Source organism: Zootoca vivipara, chromosome 6, assembly GCF_965207765.1.
Source record: "Zootoca vivipara chromosome 6, rZooViv2.hap1.1, whole genome shotgun sequence".
In the NCBI taxonomy this organism is placed as follows: Eukaryota; Metazoa; Chordata; class Lepidosauria; order Squamata; family Lacertidae; genus Zootoca; species Zootoca vivipara.
The window spans coordinates 75,891,913-75,918,797 of NC_142589.1; the positions used below are offsets into that span (position 1 = coordinate 75,891,913).

The window sequence follows — 26,885 nt, forward strand, 5'->3', positions numbered from 1 at the left end:
CTACCCTGCTTTTGGGGAAGTTTGGAATGACTTCTATGAGTCAGGACCCTGTAATGAAGAAAGTACGGACAGTATTGTTGTACTACATGGCATGGTTGGATACCAGGTAGTATCTATCCACCTTTTTGCATGTCATGCATAATTGTATAAACCTCTGTCATCTCATTTCTTTCTCGCCTTTCCTCTCAACTAAGTACAGTAGTCCCAAATGGGGCGCGGGTGGCGCTGTGGGTTAAACCACTGTGCCGCTTGGGCTTGCCAATCAAAAGGTCGGTGGTTCGAATCCTCACGACGGGGTGAGCTCCCATTGTTCGGTCCCAGCTCCTGCCAACCTAGCAGTTTGAAAGCACATCAAAGTGCAAGTAGATAAATAGGTACCGCTCCGGAGGGAAAGTAAATGGTGTTTCCGTGCGCTGCTCTGTTTTCACCAGAAGCGGCTTAGTCATGCTGGCCACATGAACTGGAAGCTGTTTGCGGACAAACAGCGGCTCCTCGGCCTGTAGAGCGAGGTGAGCGCCGCAACCCCATAGTCGTCCGCAACTGGACCTAATGGTCAGGGGTACCTTTACCTTTAAATGCGCTCATCTCGCATTATTGGCCAGGGGAGCCGGCTTATAGCTTCCAGGTCATGCACAGAGGTCCAGCACTGAGGGCCTTCTGGCGGTTCCCTCCCTGCAAGAAGTGAGGTTACAGGGAACCAGGCAGAGGGCCTTCTTGGTGGTGGTGCCCTCTCATCAGATGTCAAGGAAATAAACAACTATCTGACTTTTAGAAGACATCTGAAGGCAGCCTTGTTTAGGGAATTTTTTAATGGTTGATGTTTTATTCTGTTTTTAATCAGTTGGGAGCTGCCCAGAGTGGCTGGGAAAACCCAGCTGGATGGGTGAGGGTCTAAATAATAAATTATTATTATTATTCGCCTGGCATTCAGCCAAAAATTGCTGCCAGAGAAGGTTACCGATCAATAAAAACAAGACAGTCCTTGGACACGATTTTTTTTTAAAAAAAGACATAGCACAGAAATAAAATGGCTTGTGATGGAGGAGGAAATAAGTCAAAGGAGGTACTGGTTTTGGGGTGCAAGTTCTTCCAATGGCCAGCTGGACAGAAACTGTTCTGGGGAAGGAGGAGCTGAAAGCGACTGGACTCTCAGCTGCGTACATGGAGTGGCCCTGCATCCCTTCCTTCCTCTGCTACAGCAGGAAACAATTGGTGTTGCCCATTGTGTGTGTGTGTGTGTGTGTGTGTGTGTGTGTGTACTGTAAACCTGCACTGCCTCAAGAGAAAGGAGGGGAGGAGGAAAGGTGGACTCTCCCGCCCCTCCCTTGCCAGAGTCCCAAAGCCTCTCCAAAGGTGCTACCGTATTTCCAGGGAGCCCTCTAGTCACTTGGGCCAATGAAGGCTTCCCCTAAAACTCAAGGAGCAGCTTCAGGGTAGGGAAAGTGAAAGGGACTCCTCATTTCCACCCCGTGGGCCAAGGAAGTTGAGCTCCCCCTACGCAACTGTTATGTGCACAACATAACCCACGTGTTGGATCACAGGTGTATTGAGAGTGCTTCACTTTTGCTTGGCTGAAGAAGATATATTTGCAAAAGCCAACAGAAGGAGGTGGGTTAAAGGGAAACAGGCCACACATCCAGCAGAGGTTGTTAGGAACTCCTTTATTATACCATCTGGAGAAGATTTGCCCACCCAACCCACCTCCCAGCCAAGGTCTTGTAGACACAATTACCAATGTAAGCTTTTTCATTCTAATCTCTCTTTAGATGCTGCGTGAGATTCCATCCCCGTATACATGTGAGAGGAGAAATAATCATGGATTTGGGGAAAACACTGGGGCTCTAGCCCACGCCCTAAAGTCATCTCTGTACTTTTGGCGCAATTGCAGAATGGGACCAATGTACGGCTTCAGTAAGTGCTTGTGGATTGTCTCCACTCCTTTTCTGATCAACTCCTGGGTGTGGTCAAAATAGGGCTGAAGGTCTGCCTGCAATTCTTGCAGCTTCTTAAAGTGTGGATCCAACTGGGTTCTCAGAGCTTGCACTTGCTGCGGCAGCTTCTCATCTATCTTATGGTTGATATCCTGGGCATGGGCGACGACGACACCGCGTACGGTTGCTGCGTACGGTCCGACCCTCTCTAGGATGGGATCCGCGTAACCCGCCAGGGCAGATTGCAAAGCTTTGTTAAGCTCTTCTAATTTATACCTCCCATGTCTCCGCAGGTCAAACGGGGCACTATAAGCCTTCTCCACAACCAGTGCTGGCACCCCCACAAACACATCTAAAGCTTCCAAAAAATCCTCAGGTAACTCTTTGTTCAGGTTTTGCAAGCGCCTCCTAATATTCAAAAAGACATCCTCTAGAAGTTCCCTGTAGGGGGAAAAAAGAACAGAGGATTGGAAAGCTTTAAGAAGCCGCCCACAGTGGGAGGGGAAGGGGCTGGGAGAGGGGGCTGGCCGAGCCATCGGGTCAAGTGGTGGCAGTGGGGCTGGCTCAGAATTCAGTGGTTCAGCTCCCATACCTTCCCCAACCCCAGAATGTTATGCCGGCACCACTTCCACCCATCCATTCTCTAGAAATAACATCTCCTCTTTTCTACGTGGGAAGAGGGCAGTACAGAGTGGAACAAGTCTGTTTTGCTTACCGAATCCCCGAGCCCTCCTCTCTTCTTTCAATGATGGCGACTTTCCCAAGCAATGTTTTGAAGAAGCTTTCAGCATCTTCTCTCCCCTGTTGGGTTAGCTTCTCCAGCTTGGAATCCGGCTCATCTCGGAGGACAGAAGCCCAAGTCCCTAGAAGTCCCCAAAAATAAAAAATTCTGCATTGCACCGTCCACTGCAGGAAGTGCAAAGCCTGTTTGGTACACCAAGATGCAACTCCAAGCTTCACATATAGATTCCTTTCTTTAATGTTTGAGGGTCAAAATTAGAAGGTCTTTGTTAGGGCTGGTGCCTCACCCTCTCAAGAAAGGTAGAAACAAAATAGTTTATGTCAGTGTTTCCCAACCCCTTTTTGGCCATGGCCCATTTCTGACCTTGTTTTCTTCCTGTAGCACCCCCCATAGCCAAGGGGGGTAGCTGCCCCCAATAAGTAAAAATCCATACAAATCTGAGGCTCTGCCCCCCCCCCAAAATCCTGGCTATGCCCATGCCCCCACCCGTCTACCAGTAGAAAGGAGCTCTTTAAATGTTTTGCTTTTCAATACAACATGTTTCATTTATAATTTTAATAATTTATACAAAATTACTTAAATTGATAGGAACATAATAAAATATTGTTGAAGCTGAAAAACACAGAATCATGGAGCTGGAAAGGGACCCCAAGGGTATTCTGTCTATTGAAAACCCCTGCAATGTAGGAAACTCAGCTAAAGCATCCATGACAGATGACCATCCAACCTCTGCTTAGAAACCTCCAAGGAAGGAGAGTGCAGAACCTCCCGAGGGAGATTTCCATGTATTAAAAAAAAGTAAACAACATTTATGTGACAACACTTCTGTTCTGTCCCCAGTTATTACATGGGAGCAGAACAACAGTTATTTGACACAGAGGGGGAAACCTACAGATACAGGCCAAAAGGCACACAAGGAGTTCTGTATATATGGGAGAATTTTTAAAAGCAAGTGGCCCTGGCTGCCTAGATAAAACACTATAACGCCCCACACCCAGGACTGCCTTAAGCATATGCAGCGCTGGGGTGCAAAGATCCGCCGTGGCCCCCCCAGTTGCCCAGTCCCAGGTGTGCAGGAAGGCCGAGCCTGCCGGTCGCCTCAGCACCTCACTGGCTTGGTCGCCCCTGAATCATAGCTGCCAAGTTCCGGCAGTGGTGTAGCACCAGCAGTGGTGTGGCACCGGAAGTCGCTTCTACGCGACTTCCGGACATGTGTAGGAGCGACTTCTGGCGCCATGGCCATTTTGGAAATGGGCAGAGCGGCACCAGAAATATGGCCGCTGGCAGGAGCTGCTTTCCAGGGGATTTACAGGAGATAAATCCATTTGGGAGACCAGTGGGAAACAGTAAGAAAATATGGGCGTTTCCCGGGCAAAACGGGGTACTTGGCAGTTATGCCCTGAACAATGTGAGTACGGTAGGGTGAGTGTGTGTCCTCCTAACAGAGAATACCCGAATGGCTGTGTGGTCTAGGTTCAGTTGAAAGTACCCTGAGAAGGGAGAGAGCTTCAGGGCTCTTGGCATTGCCCATCAATACAGGGCTGTCTTAAGCAGGTCGGGCGCCCGGGCGCCGTGGTGCGCAGATCGCTCCGCCGCCCCCGCCCCGTTTCTTGCCGTGGCTGGTGGGCAGGCTGACCCGGCGCCCCGCACCACCCAGCCTACCCCTAGAGCCGGCTCTGCATCAATGCTTAGCAGCCAGACTGAGAAGACAACCACACAGCTCAGAGAAGACAACCACACAGCTCACCGGACTACAGACAGCTCCGGCAACCTCTTTTGTCCTCTTTGTCAAAGGGCACCCTTAGGTAGAGGCAGGTAGGCAGAGGGAGAGGAAGTCATAATAAGTCCTTAAGCCTTGGCTGACCAGACTAAAGACCCATTTTGCCCAGTCCATTCTTTGTCTCCCGAACACTGAACGTGGAGCTTCAGTTTAGCTAATATCTACGTTGCTAACTGCGAACCTAGCAGTTCGAAAGCACGTCAAAGTGCAAGTAGATAAATAGGTACTCCTACAGCAGGAAGGTAAACAGCGTTTCCATGTGCTGCTCTGGTTCGCCAGAAGCGGCTTTGTCAGGCTAGCCACATGACCCGGAAGCTGTACGCCGGCTCCCTTGGCCAATAACGCGAGATGAGCACCGCAACCCCAGCGTCGGTCACGACTAGACCTAAGGGTCAGGGGTCCCTTTACCTTTACCTATGTTGCTAAATTTACACCCCACAAGGTGGAATGCAAGGCAGCTGCTAGCCTGATGTTGACCTTCCACTCACCTGTCAGGACGGCCAAGGACAGTGTGAGGATGAAGAACTTCATGGTGGGTCCTGGGAACCTGCTGGGATGAAGGTAGGGGCTGCCTCTGAGTCCGTGGAGCCACGAGGGGAGGCTACTTATTCCTCCCAACCTCCTCCTCCTTTGCCTCCTGGGTCACTCATTAACATTTTGGGGCTATTGGAGGGCAGGTGCCTTCCTTTGGTATCTCCCATGGTCATTGCAAAACTACAGAGGGGACAAACTTTTAAAATTTCTGATTTAACCAAATAAATAGCTGAAGGCAACACAGGATATCCAAACAGATTAACCAACTGTCTCAAAACATTTAAAATGTGTATGCAACAGAGGCATATTGGGATATGCCCAATATGCCAGCAAGTTTGGAAAACTCAGGAATGGCCAGAGGATTGGAGAAGATCAGTCTACATCCCAATTCCAAAGAAGGGCAGTGCCAAAGAATGCTCCAACTACCGCACAATTGTGCTCATTTCACATGCTAGCAAGGTTATGCTTAAAATTCTACAAGGCAGGCTTAGGCAGTATGTGGACCGAGAACTCCCCGAAGTGCAAGCTGGATTTCGAAGGGGCAGAGGAACCAGAGACCAAATAGCAAACATGCGCTGGATTATGGAGAAAGCTAGAGAGTTCCAGAAAAATGTCTACTTCTGCTTCATTGACTATGCAAAAGCCTTTGACTGTGTCGACCACAGCAAACTATGGCAAGTTCTTAAAGAAATGGGAGTGCCTGATCACCTCATCTGTCTCCTGAGAAATCTCTATGTGGGACAAGAAGCTACAGTTAGAACTGGATATGGAAGAACTGATAGGTTCAAAATTGGGAAAGGAGTACAACAAGGTTGTATATTGTCTCCCTGCTTATTTAACTTATATGCAGAATTCATCATGCGAAAGGCTGGACTAGATGAATCCCAAGCCGGAATTAAGATTGCCGGAAGAAATATCAACAACCTCAGATATGCAGATGACACAACCTTGATGGCAGAAAGTGAGGAGGAATTAAAGAACCCTTTAATGAGGGTGAAAGAGGAGAGCGCAAAATATGGTCTGAAGCTCAACATCAAGAAAAACCAAGATCATGGCCACTGGTCCCATCACCTCCTGGCAAATAGAAGGGGAAGAAATGGAGGCAGTGAGAGATTTTACTTTCTTGGGCTCCTTGATCACTGCAGATGGTGACAGCAGTCACGAAATTAAAAGACGCCTGCTTCTTGGGAGAAAAGCAATGACAAACCTAGACAGCATCTTAAAAAGCAGAGACATCACCTTGCCTACAAAGGTCCGTATAGTTAAAGCTATGGTTTTCCCAGTAGTGATGTATGGAAGTGAGAGCTGGACTGTAGGGATCTGTACAGTGATAAAAAGGATACATGGAAGACCCTGGGATAAAGACTGATTGAGCAGGATATTCCTGGATTAAAGAATTCAGTGAGTAGGGTGTTCTCAGTCCAAACCAGGTTGCTGACACGTATCTGATACACAGATCTACAGGCCTTGCTACAAGTGGTAAACAAGCACATTGCAAGTTAGTGTAAATTGAGTTAGCCATTTGGCTGAAAACATTTGGCTCAAGCAGATCTGGGTGAAAGGGCATCTGTTAATCTTCTTCCTTCTGCTGGCCTTTGAAAAGCTGACAAACCTGTTTTCTGACAAGACACTGTTAATCTATGCAAGAATTCCTGGGCCCCTTTCCTTTCTTTAGTTGTAGTTTCTTTGAAGTCCAGGAAGTCTTTTTAGCATCTGGGTGTTAGTTCCAGATCTTCCCAACAGTATCAGATTCAAGGTGGGAGGAAACCTGGGAGGGGTTTTAGAACTTAGGATGAATTCTATTGGATGATTTGAATTTTTGTAACCTTTTGATATTGTAATAAAAAGATCTGGCGAGGGGAGAGCAGGACGCACTTTTCCTCCCAGAGATTTGCTGGTTGAATCTCTGTCCTTTGTCTTTTGTTTCCATGTGGTATTCCCACACTGGACCATAAAGAAGGCTGATCGCCGAAAAATTGATGCTTTTGAATTATGGTGCTGGAGGAGACTCTTGAGAGTCCCATAGACTGCAAGAAGATCAAACCTATCCATTCTTAAGGAAATCAGCCCTGAGTGCTCACTGGAAGGACAGATCGTGAAGCTGAGGTTCCAATACTTTGGCCACCTCATGAGAAGAGAAGAATCCTTGGAAAAGACCCAGATGTTGGGAAGGATTGAGGGCACACGGAGAAGGACAGAGGACAAGATGGTTGGACAGTGTTCTTGAAGCTACGAACATGAGTTTGACCAAACTGCGGGAGGCAGTGGAAGACAGGAGTGCCTGGCGTGCTATGGTCCATGGGGTCACGAAGAATCGGACATGACTAAACGACTAAACAATGCAACAAAGGGGAATCCTGGGCAGCTCGTAGCCTGATGTTGACCTTCCATTCACTTGTCAGGCCAGTGTGAGAAGAAGGAACTTCATGATGGTTCAGAAGGCAGGGGCTGTCTCTGAGCAAGGGAAGAACCATCTGTTCCATCCACGTCCACCCCTTATTCCATTGTCATTTATTAACACAGAAGGGCACTGATGATCACATGCCTCTCGGTGGTGCACAGCTTCTCTTGCCTTCTCCTGTGGTCTTGCCCCAGTGTCTAAATCCACTGGCACAAAGCAGAGACAATCAGGATGAGGCCAAGCTGTTTTGACACCCTATAGTGGAAATTGATTTTTGACACTCCTCCTCCCCAAAATGCCATAGCAACTTATTTATATCACACCTTTCCTCCAAGGAGCTCAAGGTGGCATGACTGGACCATTTTATAGTCATAATAATCCTGCAAGGTAGGCTAAGCTAAGAGACTGTGGGTTTTTTTAATGTCATTTCCAGAACCTTTTCCAACACTTCAAAATCATTTTTAAGGTGAGGCAACCAGAACTGTACACAGTATTCCAAATATGGTCACACCATAGATTTGTATGATGTCAGTATGGTATCATAAGTTTTCAATTCCTTTCCTAATGATCCCTAGCCCAGAATTGGCCTTTTTCACGGCTGCCATGAAGGAGCCAACAGAAGGAGGAGGGTTAAAGGGAAACAGGCCACACATCTAGCAGAGGTTGTTAGGAACTCCTTTATTATCCCATCTGGAGAGGATGTGCCCACCCAACCCACCTCCCAGCCAACGTCTTGTAGACACAATTACCAATGTAAGCTTTTTCATTCTGATCTCTCTTTAGATGCTGTGTGAGATTCCATCCCCGTATACATGTGAGAGGAGAAATAATCATGGATTTGGGGAAAACACTGGGGCTCTAGCCCACGCCCTGAAGTCATCTTTGTACTTTTGGCGCAATTGCACAATGGGACCAATGTACGGCTTAAGTAAGTGCTTGTGGATTGTCTCCACTCCTTTTCTGATCAGCTCCTGGGTGTGGTCAAAATAGGGCTGAAGGTCTGCCTGCAATTCTCGCAGCTTCTTAAAGTGCGGATCCAACTGGGTTCTCAGAGTTTGCACTTGCTGCGGCAGCTTCTCATCTATCTTATGGTTGATATCCTGGGCTTGGGCGACGACGGCACTGCGTACGGTTGCTGCGTACGGTCCCACCCTCTCTAGGATGGGATCCACGTAACCCGCCAGGGCAGATTGCAAAGCTTTGTCGAGCGCTTCTAAGTTATGCCTCCCATGTCTCCGCAGGTCATACAGGGCAGTGATAGCCTTTTCCACAACCAGTGCTGGCACCCCCACAAACACATCGAAAGCTTCCACGATCTCATCAGGTAACTCTTTGTTGAGGTTTTGCAAGCGCCTGCTAATATTAAAAAAGACATCCTCTAGAAGTTCCCTGTAGGGGGAAAAAAAAGAACAGAGGATTGGAAAGCTTTAAGAAGGAAAAGGGAGAGTTTGTCCCACTGCTGTTTACCCCTGAATTGGAACAAGTGTCAATAGTTTTTCTGCGGACTGATGTTTGTTCTGATTTAGTGGTAAGCAGGTAAGTTTTTCTAGGGAAAGCGATGTCACAAACGAAAACCTGCTTCGACCTGCTTAGTCACAGCAGGCAGACCTCTTTCATTGAGTGGGAGGATCTTGAATTTAAGGGGCAGCCTTCCTTGTCAGGTGGGCAGGGCCGGTGCGTCCATTTAGGCGAACTAGGCAATCGCCTAGAGCGCCAAAATGGAGGGGGCGCAGGCCAGCCTGCCCAGGGCTGTCCTAGCCCTGGGCAGCGCCACTCCGCCGCTTCAGCTGAGCCCTCCCCCCCAACTCCCCATCGCGCCCTCTGGCAAGGCCAAGCGCCGGCCAACCAGAGCGCGCGACGGGAAGCTGGGAGTTGCGGTGCTGTGGGCTGGAACGCTGAACTCGTGCTCCGCCGGGCTGTGCTGCCTCCGCCTGCTCAGCCCGCTGCTTTTGGGGCGAACCGTGAGGGAGGGCTTTGCTGCGAGGGAGGGAAACGGAGCCCTCCTTCAAGGCTTTGAAGCAGCAAAGCCTTAAAGCAGGGCTCCGTTTCTCTCCCAAACGGCTTGTTTTGGAGCAGCGAGGCTAGGCAGGAGCTAAGTGTCTCCTGCGCAGCCCCGCTGCCCCAAAACAAGCCGTGAGGGAGAGAAACAGAGCCCTCCTTCAAGGCTTTGAAGCAGCGAAGCTGGGCAGGACGGTCCCGAGGAGACGGTCCCGCTGCTTCAAAGCCGTTTCTCTCCCTCTCCCAGCTGCTTTGGGGCGAGCAGCGAGGGACGGCTCCATCTGGGCCGCTTTCCCTCCCCCCGCCCCACAGTGAGCCGGAGAGAAGGGATACGCAGCCGCCCCTCGAGAGGTGGCGACAGGATCAGCGCCCTGAAAGAGCTCCTTTCGGGGCACTCATCCCGCCGCCGCCTCTCACAAGAGCAGGCTTCCTCCCCCCCTCTTTCTTTCTTTCTTTTTTTCTTTTTTTCTCTCTCTCTCTTACACCCCTCCCTCCCTCCCTCCCTCCCTTCCCTCTCTCTTCCCTCCCTCCCCCTCTCTCGCTATTTCCCTCTTACCCCCTCCTCCCTTTCTCTCTCTCTCTCTTTCTTTCCTTCTCACCCCTCCCTCCCTTCTCTGTCTCTTCCCTCCCTCCCTCCCTCCCTCCCTCCTTTCCTCTCCCTCCCTCCCTCCCTCCCTCTCTTTCCTTCCTTCCTTCCTTCCTTCCTTCCTTCCTTCCTTCCTTCCTTCCTTCCTTCCTTCCTTCCTTCCTTCCTTCCTTCCTTCCTTCCTTCTCTCTTCCCCCTCCCTCCCCACCCTGCACTATTATTATTCTGTGGTAGCAGGACTGCCACTGCTTTGGAACATGTAGCAGAGATCATGGTTACAAGGAACAGGTTGGCTGTGAAATACATCTGTGCTTGAAATATGATTTGGGGGGTGGGGCGCCAGAAGGTGATCTCGCCTAGGGCGCAAAAAACCCTAGCACCGGCCCTGCAGGTGGGGCAGCCAAATATGGCTTTGCCTGCACCCGTTTCTCCTTGCTTTAAGTGGGGAGAGAGCCTTCCTGGCAGGGTTCACTTGATCTGCCCATCTGCCGAAGGGGAGGCACAGGGGAGACAGCACCACCCTGAGTCGATGTGGCTTGAGCTGTCGCTATCCAAGATTTCTGTTCAAACACCCAGGATTTTAAGACTCTGTTCTGAGGAGGATTCCAAGGTGGGCATCTGTGGTGGTCATGTAATTTTAATATGAACATTCATAACTGGACTAGACCAGCGTTTCTCAACCGGTGTTCCGCGGCACACTACTGTGCCGCGGGACGCTGGCTGGTGTTCCGTGACGAGAAGGGCGATTTGCATTCTCACGTCGCTGACCGCGTCGTGACCCGGCCGGCTTCCTTTCCGGCGGGTCAGCGTTGCCTATTGGCGGAGGAAGCCGGCCGGGTCACGACGCGGGCGCCAAACACTGGAATGGGGGAGCTTCTTCTGCACAGTCTCAGCGGGAGCTGCTGCCGCTGCCCGAGGGACAGGCAGAAGCGTGCAGGCGGCCCATCCCCGCGTTCCCGGGGCAGCGAGAAAGATTCGCTTGCCTGCTGCTGGTGCCAAACTCCAGAGCGCCGCTCTCCCCTTGCGCGCAGGCGTTCAGCGTTCCGCTCGCTAACAAGGAAACATGGCCGGGAAAGGAGGGAGGGAGGGAGGGAGCAGTGGGAGCGGAGAGCCTCCGCCAAACAGGTAACTCAGAATTTTTAAAATCTGTGACATACTCTTTGCAAATATTTAAATTAAATGTGCTAAGTACATTTTCTTTTCCTAAATTATCTTGCTGGGGAGGAGGAGGCAGGGGGGGAAGGCTGCGCAGGGCTTCCCTTTGCCGGGCCAGAGCGGCGGCGGCTGCCTGGGGCGGCTGGGAGGGAGGCGGCGGCAGCTGCGCGCCCGTGTCTGCCCGCCTGGGGTCTATGCGTGCCGTCTAACGTGTCCCCGCTTGCTCCGCAGGCTCTGCGCCTGGTGGGTCCGCTTCCAAACTAAACTAAATATAGGGCGGCACAGAGTTGGTGTGCCGCGGGATTTTTTTTCATAGAACAAGTGTGCCGTGGCCCCAAAAAGGTTGAGAAACACTGGACTAGACAGTTGTGCTGGTCGTAGCAATTGCATCCCCGAACCCAAACGTGGATCGGTCGAGTGAATGTGCTCCTAAGCTGGTCTAGTTTAGCAATGTTATTTTTCAGATAATATTACAGGCTCTGCATCTGGCTGTTTTCTATTTCTCCATTTCTCCTAAGCGAGCAAGTCACGTCTGCTCTGCGGTCTAGTAAAGCCAGATGCTGCCTTAGTTCACAATTGGCATTGACAATTGGCTGTTAAGTAGTTTCCTTTGATAGCTAGGTAGGAGATGTGTGGAGAGATGTGCTGGATGAATTTGATTGGTTCTTTTGAATTCTGTGATGTAATTCCTTTATGTAACAAAGGCAGCCTGGGCAGAGTGCAGGGAGGCTCCTCTCGCTTCTTCACTCTTTCCCACTTTCGCCCAGAGCGTTGCAGGTCAAAGTCTCTGTCTGTCTGTCTGTCTGTCTGTCTGTCTGTCTGCCTTTACCTGACTCCATTTGCCCTTGGACTCATGCACTCCTACAGGCATCTTCCTGTCTGCTGCCTGAGGGGCTTCATGTAGCAGTGTGTGTCACCTGTTATACCCTCAGCCCTGCCACACATGCCGCCTGCAGTGGGAGGGGAAGGTGCTGGGAGAGGGGGCTGGCTGAGCCATGGGGTCAAGTGGTGGCAATGGGGCTGGCTCAGAATTCAGTGGTTCAGCTCCCATACCTTCCCTAACCCCAGAATGTTATGCCGGCACCACTTCCATCCATCCATTCTCTAGAAATAACATCACTTTTCTACGTGGGAAGAGAGCAGTACACAGTGGAACAAGTCTGATTTGCTTACCAAATCCCCGGGCCCTCCTCTCTTCTTTCAATGATCATGAATTTATCAAGCAATGTTTTGATGAAGGTGTCAGCATCTTTTCTCCCCTGTTGGGTTAGCTTCTCCAGCTTGGAATCCGGCTCATCTCGGAGAACAGAAGCCCAAGTCCCTAGAAGTCCCCCAAAATAATAATTCTGCATTGCACCGTCCACTGCAGGAAGTGCAAAGCTTGTTTGGTACACCAAGATGCAACTCCAAGCTTCACATATAGATACCTTTCTTTAATGTTTGAGGGTCAAAATTAGAAGGTCCTTGTTAGGGCTGGTGCCTCACACCCACAAGTAAGGTAGAAACAAAATAGTTTATGTCAGTGTTTCCCAACCCTTTTTGGGCCATGGCCCATTTCTGACCTTGTTTTCTGGACACAGCCGGGGGGGGGAGCTGCCCCCCAATAAGTAAAAATCCATACAAATCTGAGGCTCCGCCTCCCCCCCCATTCTGGCTATGCCCATGCCCCCACCAGTCTACCAGTAGAAAAGTAGCTCTTTAAATGTTTTGCTTTTCAATACAACATGTTTCATTTATAAATCCCGGACCAGCAGTGGTGTAGCACCAGAAGTCGCTTCTACGCGACTTCCGGACATGTGTAGAAGCGACGCTGCTTTCCAGGGGATTTACAGGAGATAAATCCATTTGGGAGACCAGTGGGAAACGGTAAGAAAATACGGGGGTTTCCCGGGCAAAACGGGGTACTTGGCAGCTATGCCCTGAACTCATCGATGGGCGGGCTCTTCCCTGGACTCAACTTTTGGGCCCCGGACTCTTGGCCTGGCGCTCCTGACAGACCGGCGCCCGGGTGCCCCGCACCCCTAGTGGCTATGGGTAAAATGGACCTGCCTACACCCTTACCTGGAAGTAAGGCTCTACTGGTCAAAGTGAGAGCCAAAGCGATCGCCCACTCCTGCCAGAAGCAAACCAGAAGAAAACCCACATGGCAAAAAGCAGCGCCAGGCCCTGGTTGGTCACCCCAGACCTGCTTGTGATTGGCCAAGTGGATAGCCATCCAATCAGGAATGAAAATAAAAATAAAAATGATTCCCCCCTTCATTTCTCACTTCCCTCTGTGGCCTCCTAGCCTCATGCTGTGGACTCTCATTTACACAATTTTCACCTGTGCCACCCTAGGAATATCCTGGGGGGGGGTGTCAGGGGGCCACATGGTCCCCAGTTGGGAAACACTGGTTTATGTTATTTCTAACACAGGTCCCTTATTTTATGTGGGAAATGTTGTAATTTTTTCTACTGCAAATACTGTCTGTGCAGGAGCTGAGGCTGAAATATGGTCTAGTATTGTTACTAGGCAAAGAAGCAGACACTCCGGGCACAGGTGGTTGCAGGTGTGGCACAAAACACCTGGGGCTTGCGCCTCTGGGTCACTTGCTAAAAACACTGTTGCTGTATGTAGGTTTTATTTTAAAGTATTTGTTTTTTATCGTATATTTTGGAAATGTACTTCCAGGTTTTTTTTCCTTTAAATTTTTTTTGCCCCCCCAAAAAGAGTGGGGCCTTAGGCTATAGCTTGTTTAGCTTATACGTAAATCTGGCCCTGTTCCCACCACTGTATTATAACTCTCTCTCTAAAATGGGGACATGAGGTTTCAAAAACACAAGCCCTGTGGTTCCAGCCACATGTCAGAGAAGCCAAATAGGATCCCAGCCAGTTGTCACATAGTTTTGTTCTGGAAATGGTACAGACTGAAGGGGTATTTACAATTTCCCTATAGATCATCCCCCCCCCACCTCAGCTTGGCCTGCTGGCACCCCCCCCCCAACTAGATCTGCCAGCAGAGGAAAGAAATTAGCCCTCTACAGTCGTTGGCTATTGACCGTGCAACAGTGATTTGCAGAACAGACTTTGCTCCCTCAGAGCCACATCTAGGACTTTTGGAACGAGAAACTGGGTTTGATCAGATGAACTGAAGGACCTCCCTATATTGGGGCACAGCTGAGGGGCAGTAGAAGCAGGCCAAATGCCAACCAACATGTAGCCTTAACCTCTTGCAGTAGTTGTTTGCAGGGAAGAGCTTCCTTGTCATGACACTCTGCATGCAAGTTTCCCCAAAGTGATTCCTTTAAGGGGCAGCACCCTAGGGAATCTTTGGAGCTCTTCCTACACTGTGAGTATGGTAGGGTGAGCATGTGTCCTGCTTCACAGAGAATACCCGAATGGCTGTGTGGTCCAGGTTCAGTTGAAAGAACCCTGAGAAGGGATAGAGCTTCAGGGCTCTTGGCGTTGCCCATCAATGCTTAGCAGCCAGACTGAGAAGACAACCACACAGCTCACCGGACTGCAGACAGCTCCAGCAACTTCTTTTGTCCTCTTTGTGAAAGGGCACCCTTAGGTAGGGGCAGGCAGGCAGAGGGAGAGGAAGTCATAATAAGTACTTCAGCCTTGGCTGACCAGACGAAAGACCCATTTTGCCCAGTCCATTCTTTGTCTCCCTGCCACTGAACGTGGAGCTTCAGTTTAGCTAATATCTATGTTGCTAACTACTAACCTAGCAGTTCGAAAGCACGTCAAAGTGCAAGTAGATAAATAGGTACTCCTACAGCAGAAAGGTAAACGGCGTTTCCGTGCGCTGCTCTGGTTTGCCAGAAGCGGCTTTGTCATGCTGGCCACATAACCCGGAAGCTGTACGCCGGCTCCCTTGGCCAATAACGCGAGATGAGCACCGCAACCCCAGAGTCTGTCATGACTGGACCTAATTGTCAGGGGTCCCTAAATGTACATCCCACAAGGTGGAATGCAAGGCAGCTGCTAGCCTGATGTTGACCTTCCACTCACCTGTCAGGACGGCCAAGGACAGTGTGAGGATGAAGAACTTCATGGTGCTTTGGTGGAGGGTCCTGAGAACCTGCTGGGATGAAGGTAGGGGCTGCCTCTGAGTCCGTGGAGCCACAAGGGGAGACTACTTATTCCTCCCAACCTCCTCCTCCTTTGCCTCCTGGGTCACTCATTAACATTTTGGGGCTATTGGAGGGCAGGTGCCTTCCCTTGGTATCTCCCATGATCATTGCAAAACTACAGAGGGGACAAACTTTTAAAATTTCCGATTTAACAAAAATAAATAGCTGAAGGCAACACATGGTCATGTAATTTTAATATGAACATTCATAACTGGACTAGACAGTTGTGCTGGTCGTAGCAATTTCATTCCCAAACCCAAACGTCGATCAGTCGAGTGAATGTGCTCCTAAGCTGGTCTAGTTTAGCAATGTGATTTTTCATATAATATTACAGGCTCTGCATCTGGCTGTTTTCTATTTCTCCATTTCTCCTAAGTGATGCAAGTCACGTCTGCTCTGAGGTCTAGTAAAGCCAGATGCTGCCTTAGTTCACAATTGGCATTGACAATTGGCTGTAGTTTCCTTTGGTAGCTAGATAGGAGATTTTCTCTTTGAGATAATTATGCTGATGTGCTGAGTTCCTGGCTAACATCCTACTGCCTAACAGATAAGGTTGCTAACTTTCCTGACAAAAGGTTCTCATGCCAGGATGTGATTTCTACCTATCTTCCTAACCTACTACCTCTTTCATATGCATGACTTTGAAGGCACGAAGAAGCTGGACAGCTGTGCCAGGGTTTGATCAGATGAACTGAAGGCTCTCCCCATATTGGGGCACAACTGAGGGGCAGTAAAAATGGGGTAACTGGCATCTAAAATGTATGCCTCTTGCAGTGGTTATTTGCAGGCAGGCTCCTCCTTGTCATGCCATTCTGCATTCACCCTAAAGACCCATTTTTCCCAGCAAGCCTACTCAGATGTATCATTTAGCTTCTTCTCCCCCCCCAAAAAAGTACTTATTCCATTTGTGTTTTATTGATAATTGTTTGATTTGTTTCTAATCAGTTTTGTGGATTTTATCTGTGTGTGTCCCCCAATAATTTTTATTACATACCCCATCTGGAAAGTTTAGTGGTCTACAACTCTAAATGAAGAAAGTCAACAAACCTCGACACAATCTGTTATTTGCCTCTCGGCCACTGAATATGGCCGAGCTTCAGCTTAGCTAAGACAGCATCTATGTTACTAAATCTATATCCCACAAGGTGGAACGCAAAGCCGCTGGTAGCCTGATGTCGACCTTCACTCACCCGTCAGGATGGCCAAGGCCAGCGTGAGGATGAAGAACTTCATGGTGCTTTGGTGGAGGGTCCTGAGAACCTGCTGGGATGAAGGTAAGGGCTGTCTCTTGAGTCCGGGGAGCTGTGAGGGAGATAACCTGTCCCTTCCAACCTCCTCCATCCACACCTCCTGGGTCATTCATTAATGTTGCAGGGCTGTGGGGGGTATCAGATGCCTCTGGGGTGGTGGAGCTTCCCTTGCTATCTACTGTGGTCATTGGCCCAGTGTCCAAATCCACCAGCAGAAAAATGACAGGGAAGCGATGGGCAGAAACTGAGCTCCAATTTGCTAAGCAAAGGTAAAACGTACCAAAGGAAAACAAGCGAACAACAGAGAACCTATGCAAGCATCGCTGACAAGAAAAAACCCACCCCACCCCACCCACCCACCCTCCCTCCACCTCCTATCCTTCCCCTCCCCTCACCAATGTCTCAACAAACGAAACTGAGTTGTAAAAATCTTAAGAGAGACATTGCTCTTATCTTTGTAAACCAAGAAAACCCTTAATAAAAATGATTTTTTTAAAAAAAGCAAAGGTAAAATGTTGCAACAAATATGAAAAAAGACTCTGAGGCTTCAAGGAAGACAGTCTTCACTGATCCCTGCTAACCCCCATGAGCAGATTGGTGTGGGGTATCAGATTCCTTTTTTTATTCCTTTTTATTCCTTTTTATTTTTAGGTAGGGGTTTTTCATTAATTCAGTGAAAGCATTGGAGGCAAGCAGGTTGAAGACAGATTTTCTATTTTTATTATATTTTATCACTATTATGTTTATATTTTCCCCACCTTCCCACCAAAGAGCTCAAGGTGGCCCTCTTTGGTCTCCCTTCCCCTCTGTTTTCCTCACAAAAACCCTGTGAGGTAGTCGAAACAAAATAATAAAAAAATCCTTCTTAAGCAACTTCTCTTTCCAGTCTTTTTCTGAAATTCTTTTGTAATAAGACAGCTACTTTGAGATCTTGTATACCTGTAGAATGTCCTGGAAGATCTCCTACTGGTTTCTCTGTCTTGTGATTCCTGATGTCCGATTTATGTCCATTTATCCTTTGGCGTAGCGTTTGGCCTGTTTGTCCCACCACCCTTCTGAGTAATACCCCTCCCCACCCTCTCACTATATATAAGGGTCTGGTGACTTCTGTTGCAGTGTATCTGAAGAAGTGTGCATGCACACGAAAGCTCATACCAATGACAAACTTAGCTGGTCTCTAAGGTGCTACTGGAAGGAATTTTTTTTTTTCCGACTACGGCAGACCAACACGGCTACCTACCTGTACCTAGACCTGTGAGGTAGGTTAGGCAATGACAAAGGGACAATGACAGGCCCCAAACCACACTGTGAACTTCATGGCTAAGTTATCTTATCTCTGATCTCCCCAGTCCACTTAATAGCCACCTTATTACACATTCCAGAAGTGGGGTTGGGAGTCTGCATTGTCAGGAACCTGCCAGGGCCCGTACTCCCGCAGGGTTCCCACTGCCAACTTATTCAGCTTCTCGATTTTGTTGCTCCTCTGCCTTGCTGTCTCCTGTTTGCAGGCAGGTGAGGAGCGACAGAGGAACGAGAAGGAGCAAGAGCTTCACTCCCTTGCTTTCTCCCTCTCGCTTGCTGGACAACTTTGGCCCAAAGAGGTTGGCCATTTCCCCAGATTCCTGCTTCCAACCATGACCAGCCTGATGCCTCTGAAATGCCCATACTGTATGCAGAGCATAAAGGCAACAGGAACCCCCCCCCCAAAAAAAGAAAAAAACCCACATTTGTTGCTTGCTTTCCTGGAAGTGCCCCTGCTGCTGAATATGCGAGTCCAATTTCACCATTTTTTATTTGTACTTATTTTCAATCCCAGTGTGGGGAACAAAGTAATAACAATAAACAAAAGGGTGGAAAAACCAACGTAAAACAATTATGAAATCTTGGAAACTTGTCCAATAAACAACAATTCAATAATGTTGTCTGTCATAAGGCAAACCAGCAGAAGTACAAAGTGGACAAACATTTTAAATTTCCAATTTAACCAAGTGCCTAGCTGAAGGCAAACACAAGGCACAGATTAACGAACCAACAGTCTCAAAATGTTTAAAATGTGTAGCCAACAAAGGGGAACGCGAGGCAGCTTCTAGCCTGATGGTCATTGTCAGGATGATCAAGGCCAGTGTGAGAACAAGGAAACTCATCATCGTTCAGTGGAGGGTTTGAGATTCAGCTGGGATGAAGGCAGGGCCCGTCTCTGAGCAGGGGGAGGACAGATTCTTTCCATCCAAGTCCAACCCTGTTATTTTAGATAGTGCAACAATTGGGATGAGCTCAAGTTGTTTTGCTACCCTATGGAAGAAAGTGATTTTTACACTCCCCCCTCCCTCAATTTGCATAACCCCATTGCAACATTTGTAACATTGCAATTGTGGGGTTTTTTCCTTCAAAGGAAGGAAGTGAATGGACCCGTTTTTGTTCCCTTCATCTCTATGGAGAAAAGAGCCATCTGTTAATCATGAGCTAAAGGCAGCTTTTAGGACCCACCAGAACTCACCAAAGCCTCAAACCACTGCCAATACCAGGGTTACCTGAACCAAGCCTAAAGACACCTATATATGCCCACACAAAATATTTTGCATTCCCCCAAAGCAATGATCTTTATTAATGTTAATAAAAGCATTAGCATAGGTGGACAACACTGAGACAGAGGAGGCAATTAAAAGGTTAACTCTAGTTTATTTTAAGAGAATCAAAGTTTACAGACCACTAAGAGTGAACAAGAAGGAAAAGTTCAGAATATGGGCAAAAGAATAAAACAGAAATGCCCTTTACTTCGACTTAGGTGTGATGGCATGGACACCATTTTGTAACCAATCAGCAGAAGCTACCACTATGTCATGAGAAATTGGAACCACATATCCGGGACAATGTGTAGACATCAACAGGGACATCTGCTTTATTATGTGAGCTACAGAAGAGACCACCACATCTTTTGTCTGTCTTGGGGTTGGCCAAGGTTCCATCCTCCATCGTATGCAAAACAATCACCACCATCATCACTGACTTGGGGAAAACGCAGGGGCTTTCACCCACTCCTTAAACTCCTCGGCGCGTTCTTGGAGTGCCTTGAAGATACGGCTAAAGTAAGGCTGCAGAATCTGGCTGACTTTCTCCACTCCTTCCTCAAGCTTCTCCTGGGCCTGGTCTACGTAGGGGTCTAGGGATGACCGGAATTCTTCCAGTTCCTTCTGGAGAACATCGGTGTAAGGGGCCAGCTGAGCTTTCAGCTCTTCCAGCTGCTTCTTCAGCTTCTCGTTCAGCTTGGGGTTCAGCTCTTCGGCCCTGGCCACGAGGGAATGCTGCAGGGACTTTGCGTACGGAACCACCTTCTCTAGGACCGAATCTGCGTAAGGTGCCACAATGGTGTACAGAGCCTCCGCGAGCTCATCTGAAGCAGGTGATACCTTTCTATGCAAGGCACGGATGGTGTTGAGACTTTTGTCCACCACGCCCAGCGACGCCCCAACCACCAGGTCGTACCCTTGAACCACCTCAGCAGGTAACTTCTCCTTCAAGTTACGCAAGCGCTTGCTGATTTTTGTAAAGCTGTTATGGAGCTTGTCTCTGCAGGGGGGGGGGGGAATAAGAGAGAGTAACAAAAGGTAAACAGAACTCCCTTCTTTGAGTGAGAAGCTCCTGGACTGGAGAGATGGGATGAGGCCAGCTTCCCTTCCCCATCTCTGATGTTATCCCAACTGCAGGAGGGCATGTCATTGTGTGCCCCCCTCCCTTCACAGCATCACTTGCATCTTCCTCCTCCAATCTGCTACCCGCCAGGCTGACATAAGGTAAAAGAGACAGTGGATATGGGATTCCATGGAATGCAAATTGTACTATGTGACGGGAAAGTTTGTTTGCTGGGCAGTTTGGGTGACCAAGTGTTGCTTTGGCTGGCAACAGCGTCTGATTGGCCAGAGTTCCGGGGGAGGGATAGGATTGGTTTGGAAAGGTTGGACAGGTTTCAGATTGGGAGAGAGGGGGAAGGGGTTCTGAGGGGGAAAGGAGATACACACTGAGGAGACTATCCATAGGGAGAGGACTAAGCCTCACAGCTCAGATAGGGAGGCCAGGCTGAGGGTCTGGGGAAGGTGTCCAAACAGGAGTGTGCTGGGAAAGCTGAGTCTGAACCAGGAGAGACAGATCCTGTGGGAATTCAGGCTCCCTGGGTCACTGGCGGGGGGGGAGCGCACCACCCCTGGCACCATCGGGGAGGGGGTACCATTGCGGCCACCCCCTGGACATGTGCCACGCACCCCCCATGCCAGGCACCCACGCCTGCTCTCCACCCCCGGTGGCGGAGCGCAGCTTCACCACTGCCCTGGGTGTCAGCCTAGCCAGGGGGGAGAATTCTTCTAGGTACCGAAGACTCCCAACCCAGTGACAAGGGGAGAGGGGACCCCCTGGGTCTGTAATACCATTTATAATACCTTAGGTGTGGGATTGTTAAGAGAGGGGGTAACTGAGGGAAAATGCCCCTCCCTCATGAACCAAAGTACAGTGGTACCTCGGGTTACGTACCTGATTCGTTCCGGGGTGCGGTACGTAACCCGAAAAGTACGTAACCCGAACAACCGCGAAAGCACGCTTCTGCGCATGTGCCAAATGCGCAGAATGCTTCTGCGCATGCGGCGAACCCAGAAGTAAACGCTTCCAGGTCCGCCAAGTTTGTAACCCGAAAAGTACGCAACCCGAAGCGTACGTAACCCGAGGTACGGCTGTATTAAGCTGTGAAGGAGTCAGTATAGTGTTGAAAGTATTGTATTACCTAAGTGACGGACACTGATTTGAACATTTTACCATCTCTTCTGGAAACCTGAATATTTATCTACCCGAAGTGTGCCAACTGAGGTTAATAATGGAAGTTTAAGAAGAGTTGTACCTATAACATTGTGTTTAAGCCTGAGACATCTTCTAGTTAAAGTAACTTAAGTTGAATTCTACCTGAAAGAACAAGTTTTCTGACCTACTTTGTGTCATAAACTTCCTTTGTTTAATAAAACTTTTAATGTTTGTTTGATCAACTCCTGCCTGAGACTCAAAATCTTTAAGTTTTCCCTCACACAAGTCCCCCACTAGATAACCTGGGGTAGATTGTAGAAATTCGTGTAATTAGTGTGCCGTGAGGTGGTCACACTAAATTTAACTGAGGGCTGGCCCAACGGCGCCAGGGTGAGAAAGTGCAGTTGCGCCATTGCAGCTGCAATAAAACAGTCTGAGAAATAAAGGAAGCAATACAATACAATTAAAATCATATAGCACCTAGCACAAATGCTACACCAGGCAGGAAAAAAAATCATTAAGTGGTCCGTAAAGGCCATCAAGTGATTGGTGGGGGGCGAGATAAGTTTGGGAACCACTTGGTGTGAAAATATTGGCTCAAATCGCTTACATCACTGACTGTCCAAGCTCCGATCTTCTGATCACCTCTATTTTTTCATCAACTACCCTGGTGACGTTTCTCAGGTATTCCTGAAGCTCCTGGTTTAACCGGGCCAGGTGAGGATACGGCTCATCTCGGAGAACGTACGCCTGGGACCCTGGAAGACAAAAGCAAATTTGAACAGCTGCATCTGTGACAGGAGGTGGAGCTCAGAGGGAAGTGTTACACCGACATGAGAACCAAACCTTTGCTTTGTTTTGCAAAACAAATGTTTTAGGAAGCACGGTTTCGCCCCCAAGGGCTGGGGCAGATGCGAATTGTAGTCTCAAACCTCTGAAGGGCACCACGTTGGGAAAGGCTGAACTTGAAAGCAGGATGGACTAGGGAGGCCTGGGTTCAAATCCCTCCCTCGACCATGAAGCTCATTGACTGACCCTCACCTAGTCGCAATTTCTTGGCCTGTACTACCTTGCAAGAGTGTTGTGAGGATAAAAGGAAATAAACATGAAGGAATTGTCGCATGTATGGTGTCATGAGCTTCTTGGAGCAAGGGATTTGAGAGAACAAATGAGTGTTCTTCTCACCCCTTTCTAGGCCTGATTCCACCGAATGGTTCTTTAGCGTATTGTGGGAAGGGATGTTGGCAAAGTTCATAGCTGGATGGAATTCTTGAGGCAGGAAGAGTTCAGTGCAATGCAAAAGCTTGCTACATTGGCTGTGTACGCTACCTTTGAAGCACATTTGAAGCACAACCCCCCACACCAAAGGATTCTGGACATTGTAGTTTACCCTTCAAAGAGTTACAACTCCCAGCAACACTTAACAAACAAGAAAACAAGAAAATATAACCTCTGGATCAGAGAACTCCACCCCCACCCCCACCCCAAAAGCTTGGAAATTGCTGAGGATCGTGCCATACTACTTAATGATTTTCCTAGCTATATGGTTTTTTTATTGTATTCTAATTGCTTCTTTTACTTCTTATGTTTTATTTTATTAGATTAGGATTTGAAGTCTCATACTGTTTCTAGGTTTTCCATAGTCGTCTGGTTGACCACTGTGAGAACAGGCCTAGATGGGCCATTGGCCTGATCCTGCTGGCTTCTCTTATGTTCTTTCTTTCTTTCTTTCTTTCTTTCTTTCTTTCTTTCTTTCTTCTTATTTGTTTATTTATTACATTTATATCCCACCTTTCCTTCAAGGAGATCCAAGTGGCATACATGGTTCGCTTGCTTCCCATTTTATCCCCACAACAACCCTGTGAGGTGGGTCACACTGAGAGACAGTGACTGGTCACCCAAGGTCACCCAGCGAGCTTCACGGCTGAGTCTCAGTCCAACACTCTTAAACGCCACACCACACTAGATTTTGTGTAAGAAAAAGAAGGCGCAAAACAAATTCAAATAAAAATCAATATGACTATCTAAGGCAGGCATCCCCAAACTTCGGCCCTCCAGATATTTTGGACTACAATTCCCATCTTCCCTGACCACTGGTCCTTTGAGCTAGGGATCATGTGAGTTGTAGGCAAAAAACATCTGGAGGGCTGCAGTTTGGGGATGCCTGATCTAAGGCGTGGACCACCTGAATGAAGTCCACAGACCACCGATGGTCCATAGACTCCTGATGTGGACCATTTTGGGTCATACCTGAATTGAGAGCCGGTCAGGAGGTGTTGGGCCAATCAGATTAAAAAACAAAACAAATGATCGTAGAATCATTGCGTTGAAAGGGACCCTGGGGGTCATCTAGTCCAACCCCCTGCAATGCAGGAATCCTGCCCTGCGTTCGAATCCAACCAGCCATCCCTGGGTGGGCTCGAACAACGAACCTTATGGTAAACAATGTATCTTTTGACCATTGTGCCTCAGACCCCCAAGGATGGGGCAAACCAAAGAGGTCACCCACCCAGCCCCCTGAAAAGAATTCAGAAATTCCCTCCAGCCTGAGGCAAATCCTTCACTTACCTACAAATGTTAGCAAGGCCAGGGTGATGACAGGGAACTTCATGGTTGTTCAGTTGGAAGGTCCTCCTAAGAACCAGTGAAGTGAAGGCAGGGTCTCTCTCCGAGCAGGGGGAGCTCCGAGATATATATATGATCCTTTCCTTCCGGGTCCACCCCTGCCTTCTGTCATTTATTAACGCAGGGCGCTGACCTGACGTCTTCTCCATCCCCGAGTTATTGCCAAAGCATTGCAACCAAAAAAAGGGTGTGTGTCTGCACTGACTGGAATAGCCTAAACTCCGGCTTGATAAGCAAAGTGAGATGGCTGCAATGGACAAAAGATATCCCCCTCCATCAAGGAAGACATTCCTCTGTCAACCTTGGTTTTATCTCCAGGAATTGATTGACTCAGAGACGTCCCTCACTTCCCTGATTTGTGTGAGATGGCCTCTGTGGGCCAGGCCCCTTTGGGGAAGAGGAAGTCAGAGATTGGGGGCATCTATGAAATCATCGTCAGTGATGATGATCTTATGTTTGGCTCCTCTTAACTCCGGAGACGAGTATCCACTAATAAAAGGCAACAGAGGGTCTTCTCAGCATTGTTGGAGGTATCTGATGAAGCAGACTGTAGTCATGAGTGTGGCCAGGATTTATGGAGGGTGGGGCAGGACACCCAGCTGTCGCCATCCTCTGTCTGGCTCTCTCTATTGCTCAGCTGGGTTGCCAGCCATGTCACTAGAATGTGCCACAACACCATCCAAGTGACCTCGGAGAGCATTTCCATTTCAAAGATTCTAATTATTTCTACTTTTAGTCTACTTAATAAAAATACTTATTTACTTAGATAGATACATAATTTATTACGGTCGTAGACCAGCATATAAAACACACTTGGGGGTACAATCCCAAAAGGAACACATACATTTAAAACATTGGACAACAGTAAATTTAGAATTTATAAATGCGACAAGCGTATAGACACTAAAAACTTTGAGATAAGCTACCTCAGAGACATGACCCAGAATCACCCGAGGGACCGAGTTTGGGGATTTTCTTGACGAACTAGTTTGGATCGGGGGATGGTCTGCACCTACAGATCTGTACACAGAATCTGGCGACCATCCAGGTTGTCTTTTGATCTTTGCCTAACAGGAGAAGATAGAATTTTTTGCTTTTCCGGGAGGTCGGCGAGCCTCACCAGCAGGGGATCAATGGTCTCACTACGTGCCTCTTCATAAAGGGGACATCTAAAAAATAAGTGCTCTGGGCTTCCTATCTCCCCCAATGAACAGGCACAAATTCTCTGAGCATATGGGACTTTTTAAAAGAATCCTTTCAGGTCTGGCGAGGGCAAAGAGTGAGAGTAAAAGCCCTTCTTGCATTTTTGGATACAATATCCTTGTTTTTCCACAGGTTTGTGTTGTGTTGTATCCTTTCTTCTCCTTCCATATGTTGTTTTTGGTTTGGTTTTTTGGCAGAATTTAGGCCACAACTTTGTTGATTACAGCAGGTGAGTGGTTGCATAGGCTCTGGTTCGACTAGCTCCCTGCACCTTTGCAGGTAGTGCTGACCCAGGGCTCTTACCATAGGTCAGCCTAGGGTGAACACCCGGAAAGGCGGAAAGCTGGGGACATGCTATGTCCACCACCCAGATGTCCCCCTGGACTCAGGCATGGGTACAACCCCTCTCAGGGTTGACCAAACCATCGAGTCCCTGGATTCCTTTAACGGAATACCCCTTCACATAGGGATAGCAAGACCGTTCCCCTATCCCTATCACCTGAACCAGAGCCTATCCGGAACCTTACAAGTTGTGACGATTTGCTACGCGGCAGGTGAAACCCAAATGGCACCAGCCAATCAACCAAGTGGGGAAAATTCCTGCCATGCCCCTGTCCCAACAACAGATGACGGCATAGCAAGGTCAAGCGCACAAGCCCTAAATATAGGGAGAGGTGGGTGGGTGTTCCGATGCACTGACCAAGAGAGAAAGCTCAGGGTCACGTGCATTGGTATATATAGGTCTCTTGATCCATCTGGCTAGTGTCCCCATTGGTCAGATTCAACCTGGTATCAAGGGACTTACCAATCGGGTGTTGTGGCTATCCAATCGTACCCACCCACAACACAAGGGTTAGGTTGCTAGGCCTCACCGCAACACGTGCCCCTCTTTGAGGGAGGACACGATTTACCGTTTTAAAATGAAATGCAAAATGAGCAATCCACCGCTAGAGGGCGGTGAAGACTGGATTGGATGGTGTGGTGCAGTTTTCCTATATTTATCTAGCCTGCAGAACGATTGCTGCATTAAATCCCCTGGATCCCACTGACTCAAGGTACAGTATGAGGATCAAAATGGGACAGCGCAATCTAAGGACAAGGCACCCCACAAACAGGTGAGTCAGAGAGGATGAGTCCCTAGTGTGTGCCTTGCAGTTAAAGCAAGGAGGTTGCTTTTCTGGCTTTCTTCACATGATCTGTGAATCATAACCAAAGAGCTCAAGGTGGTGTGTGTTATCCTCCCTTCCCTTTTAGCATGCAACAGCCCTGCGAGGTAGGCCCAGGGTCACATACGCAGCATACATTTAAAGTGCTACGATACGACTTTAAACCAGTGGTTTTCAACCAATGTGCCGTGGAGCCCTAGGGTGCCGTGAATGATGGTCTGGGGTGCTGCGGGCAACCCTGGCCTCTGTCCCTCTTTCCTCCCCTCCCTCCTCTGATGCCCTCTTGTGTCTCCGCCTCCCAAAGGCTTGCACAGCTGTTTGTTGCAGCAGCCCTGGCTACAAGCTCCCCAGGCAAATGGTGGCTCTGGGGCTGGCCAGGGGGTGCTTCCCAGGCCCCTGTGGGGCAATGTGAGGAGTCGCCTCTCTTTGGGGCAGGGGGGCAGCTCAGAGACAAGGGGCGGCAGCTGTGGCTGCCCCTTGGAGGACTCCCAAGGAGAAGAGAGGAGGCTGAGGGAACACTCCACAAGGGAGGGTGTTCGAAAAGGGGAGAGGGGCTGCCAGCTTTGCAAGCAAGAGGTGACATAATTGGGCTCCTGAGTCCCACAGGGATTCC

The 26,885-nt window shown here is 48.8% G+C and overlaps 2 protein-coding genes across 5 annotated transcripts in view; both read right to left on the reverse strand.

Annotated features, from left to right (window-relative positions):
- Positions 1 to 15,282, reverse strand: part of LOC118087708 (uncharacterized) — a 28,703-nt gene extending 13,421 nt beyond the window's left edge. Inside the window, exons 1-3 of one of the 4 annotated variants that reach the window (XM_060275590.2) lie at positions 15,125 to 15,276; positions 2,647 to 2,794; positions 1,645 to 2,372 (exon numbers count right to left, since the gene is read on the reverse strand). In XM_060275590.2, coding sequence (XP_060131573.2) covers positions 1,814 to 2,372; positions 2,647 to 2,794; positions 15,125 to 15,167 — 750 coding nt within the window. In that variant the 5' untranslated portion in view covers positions 15,168 to 15,276 and the 3' untranslated portion in view covers positions 1,645 to 1,813. Of the gene's footprint in view, positions 1 to 1,644; positions 2,373 to 2,646; positions 2,795 to 4,941; positions 5,081 to 7,690; positions 8,778 to 12,300; positions 12,449 to 15,124 lie in introns of those variants that run through there. The other 3 variants (XM_035120634.3, XM_035119785.3, XM_035120636.3) reach the window with 3 other exon arrangements.
- Positions 15,283 to 19,155: 3,873 nt separating this feature from the next.
- Positions 19,156 to 24,270, reverse strand: LOC118087276 (uncharacterized). Its single transcript, XM_035119786.3, has 3 exons — positions 23,847 to 24,270; positions 21,889 to 22,036; positions 19,156 to 20,063 (listed from the first exon to the last, which is right to left on the reverse strand). The coding sequence occupies exons 1-3, from the start codon at positions 23,887 to 23,889 to the stop codon at positions 19,496 to 19,498; spliced, it is 759 nt and encodes a 252-aa protein (XP_034975677.1). The 5' UTR covers positions 23,890 to 24,270; the 3' UTR covers positions 19,156 to 19,495.
- Positions 24,271 to 26,885: the final 2,615 nt, after the last annotated feature.

Bases quoted from the DNA above. Each gene is read 5' to 3' on its own strand.
- LOC118087276 (XM_035119786.3), bottom strand. From the start codon at position 23,889: ATGAAGTTCCCTGTCATCACCCTGGCCTTGCTAACATTTGTAG. The intron at 22,037-23,846 runs GTAAGTGAAGGA...TTTGTCTTCCAG, and splicing joins GGCCTTGCTAACATTTGTAG to GGTCCCAGGCGTACGTTCTC. The intron at 20,064-21,888 runs GTAAGCGATTTG...CCCCCCCTGCAG, and splicing joins GAGCTTGGACAGTCAGTGAT to AGACAAGCTCCATAACAGCT.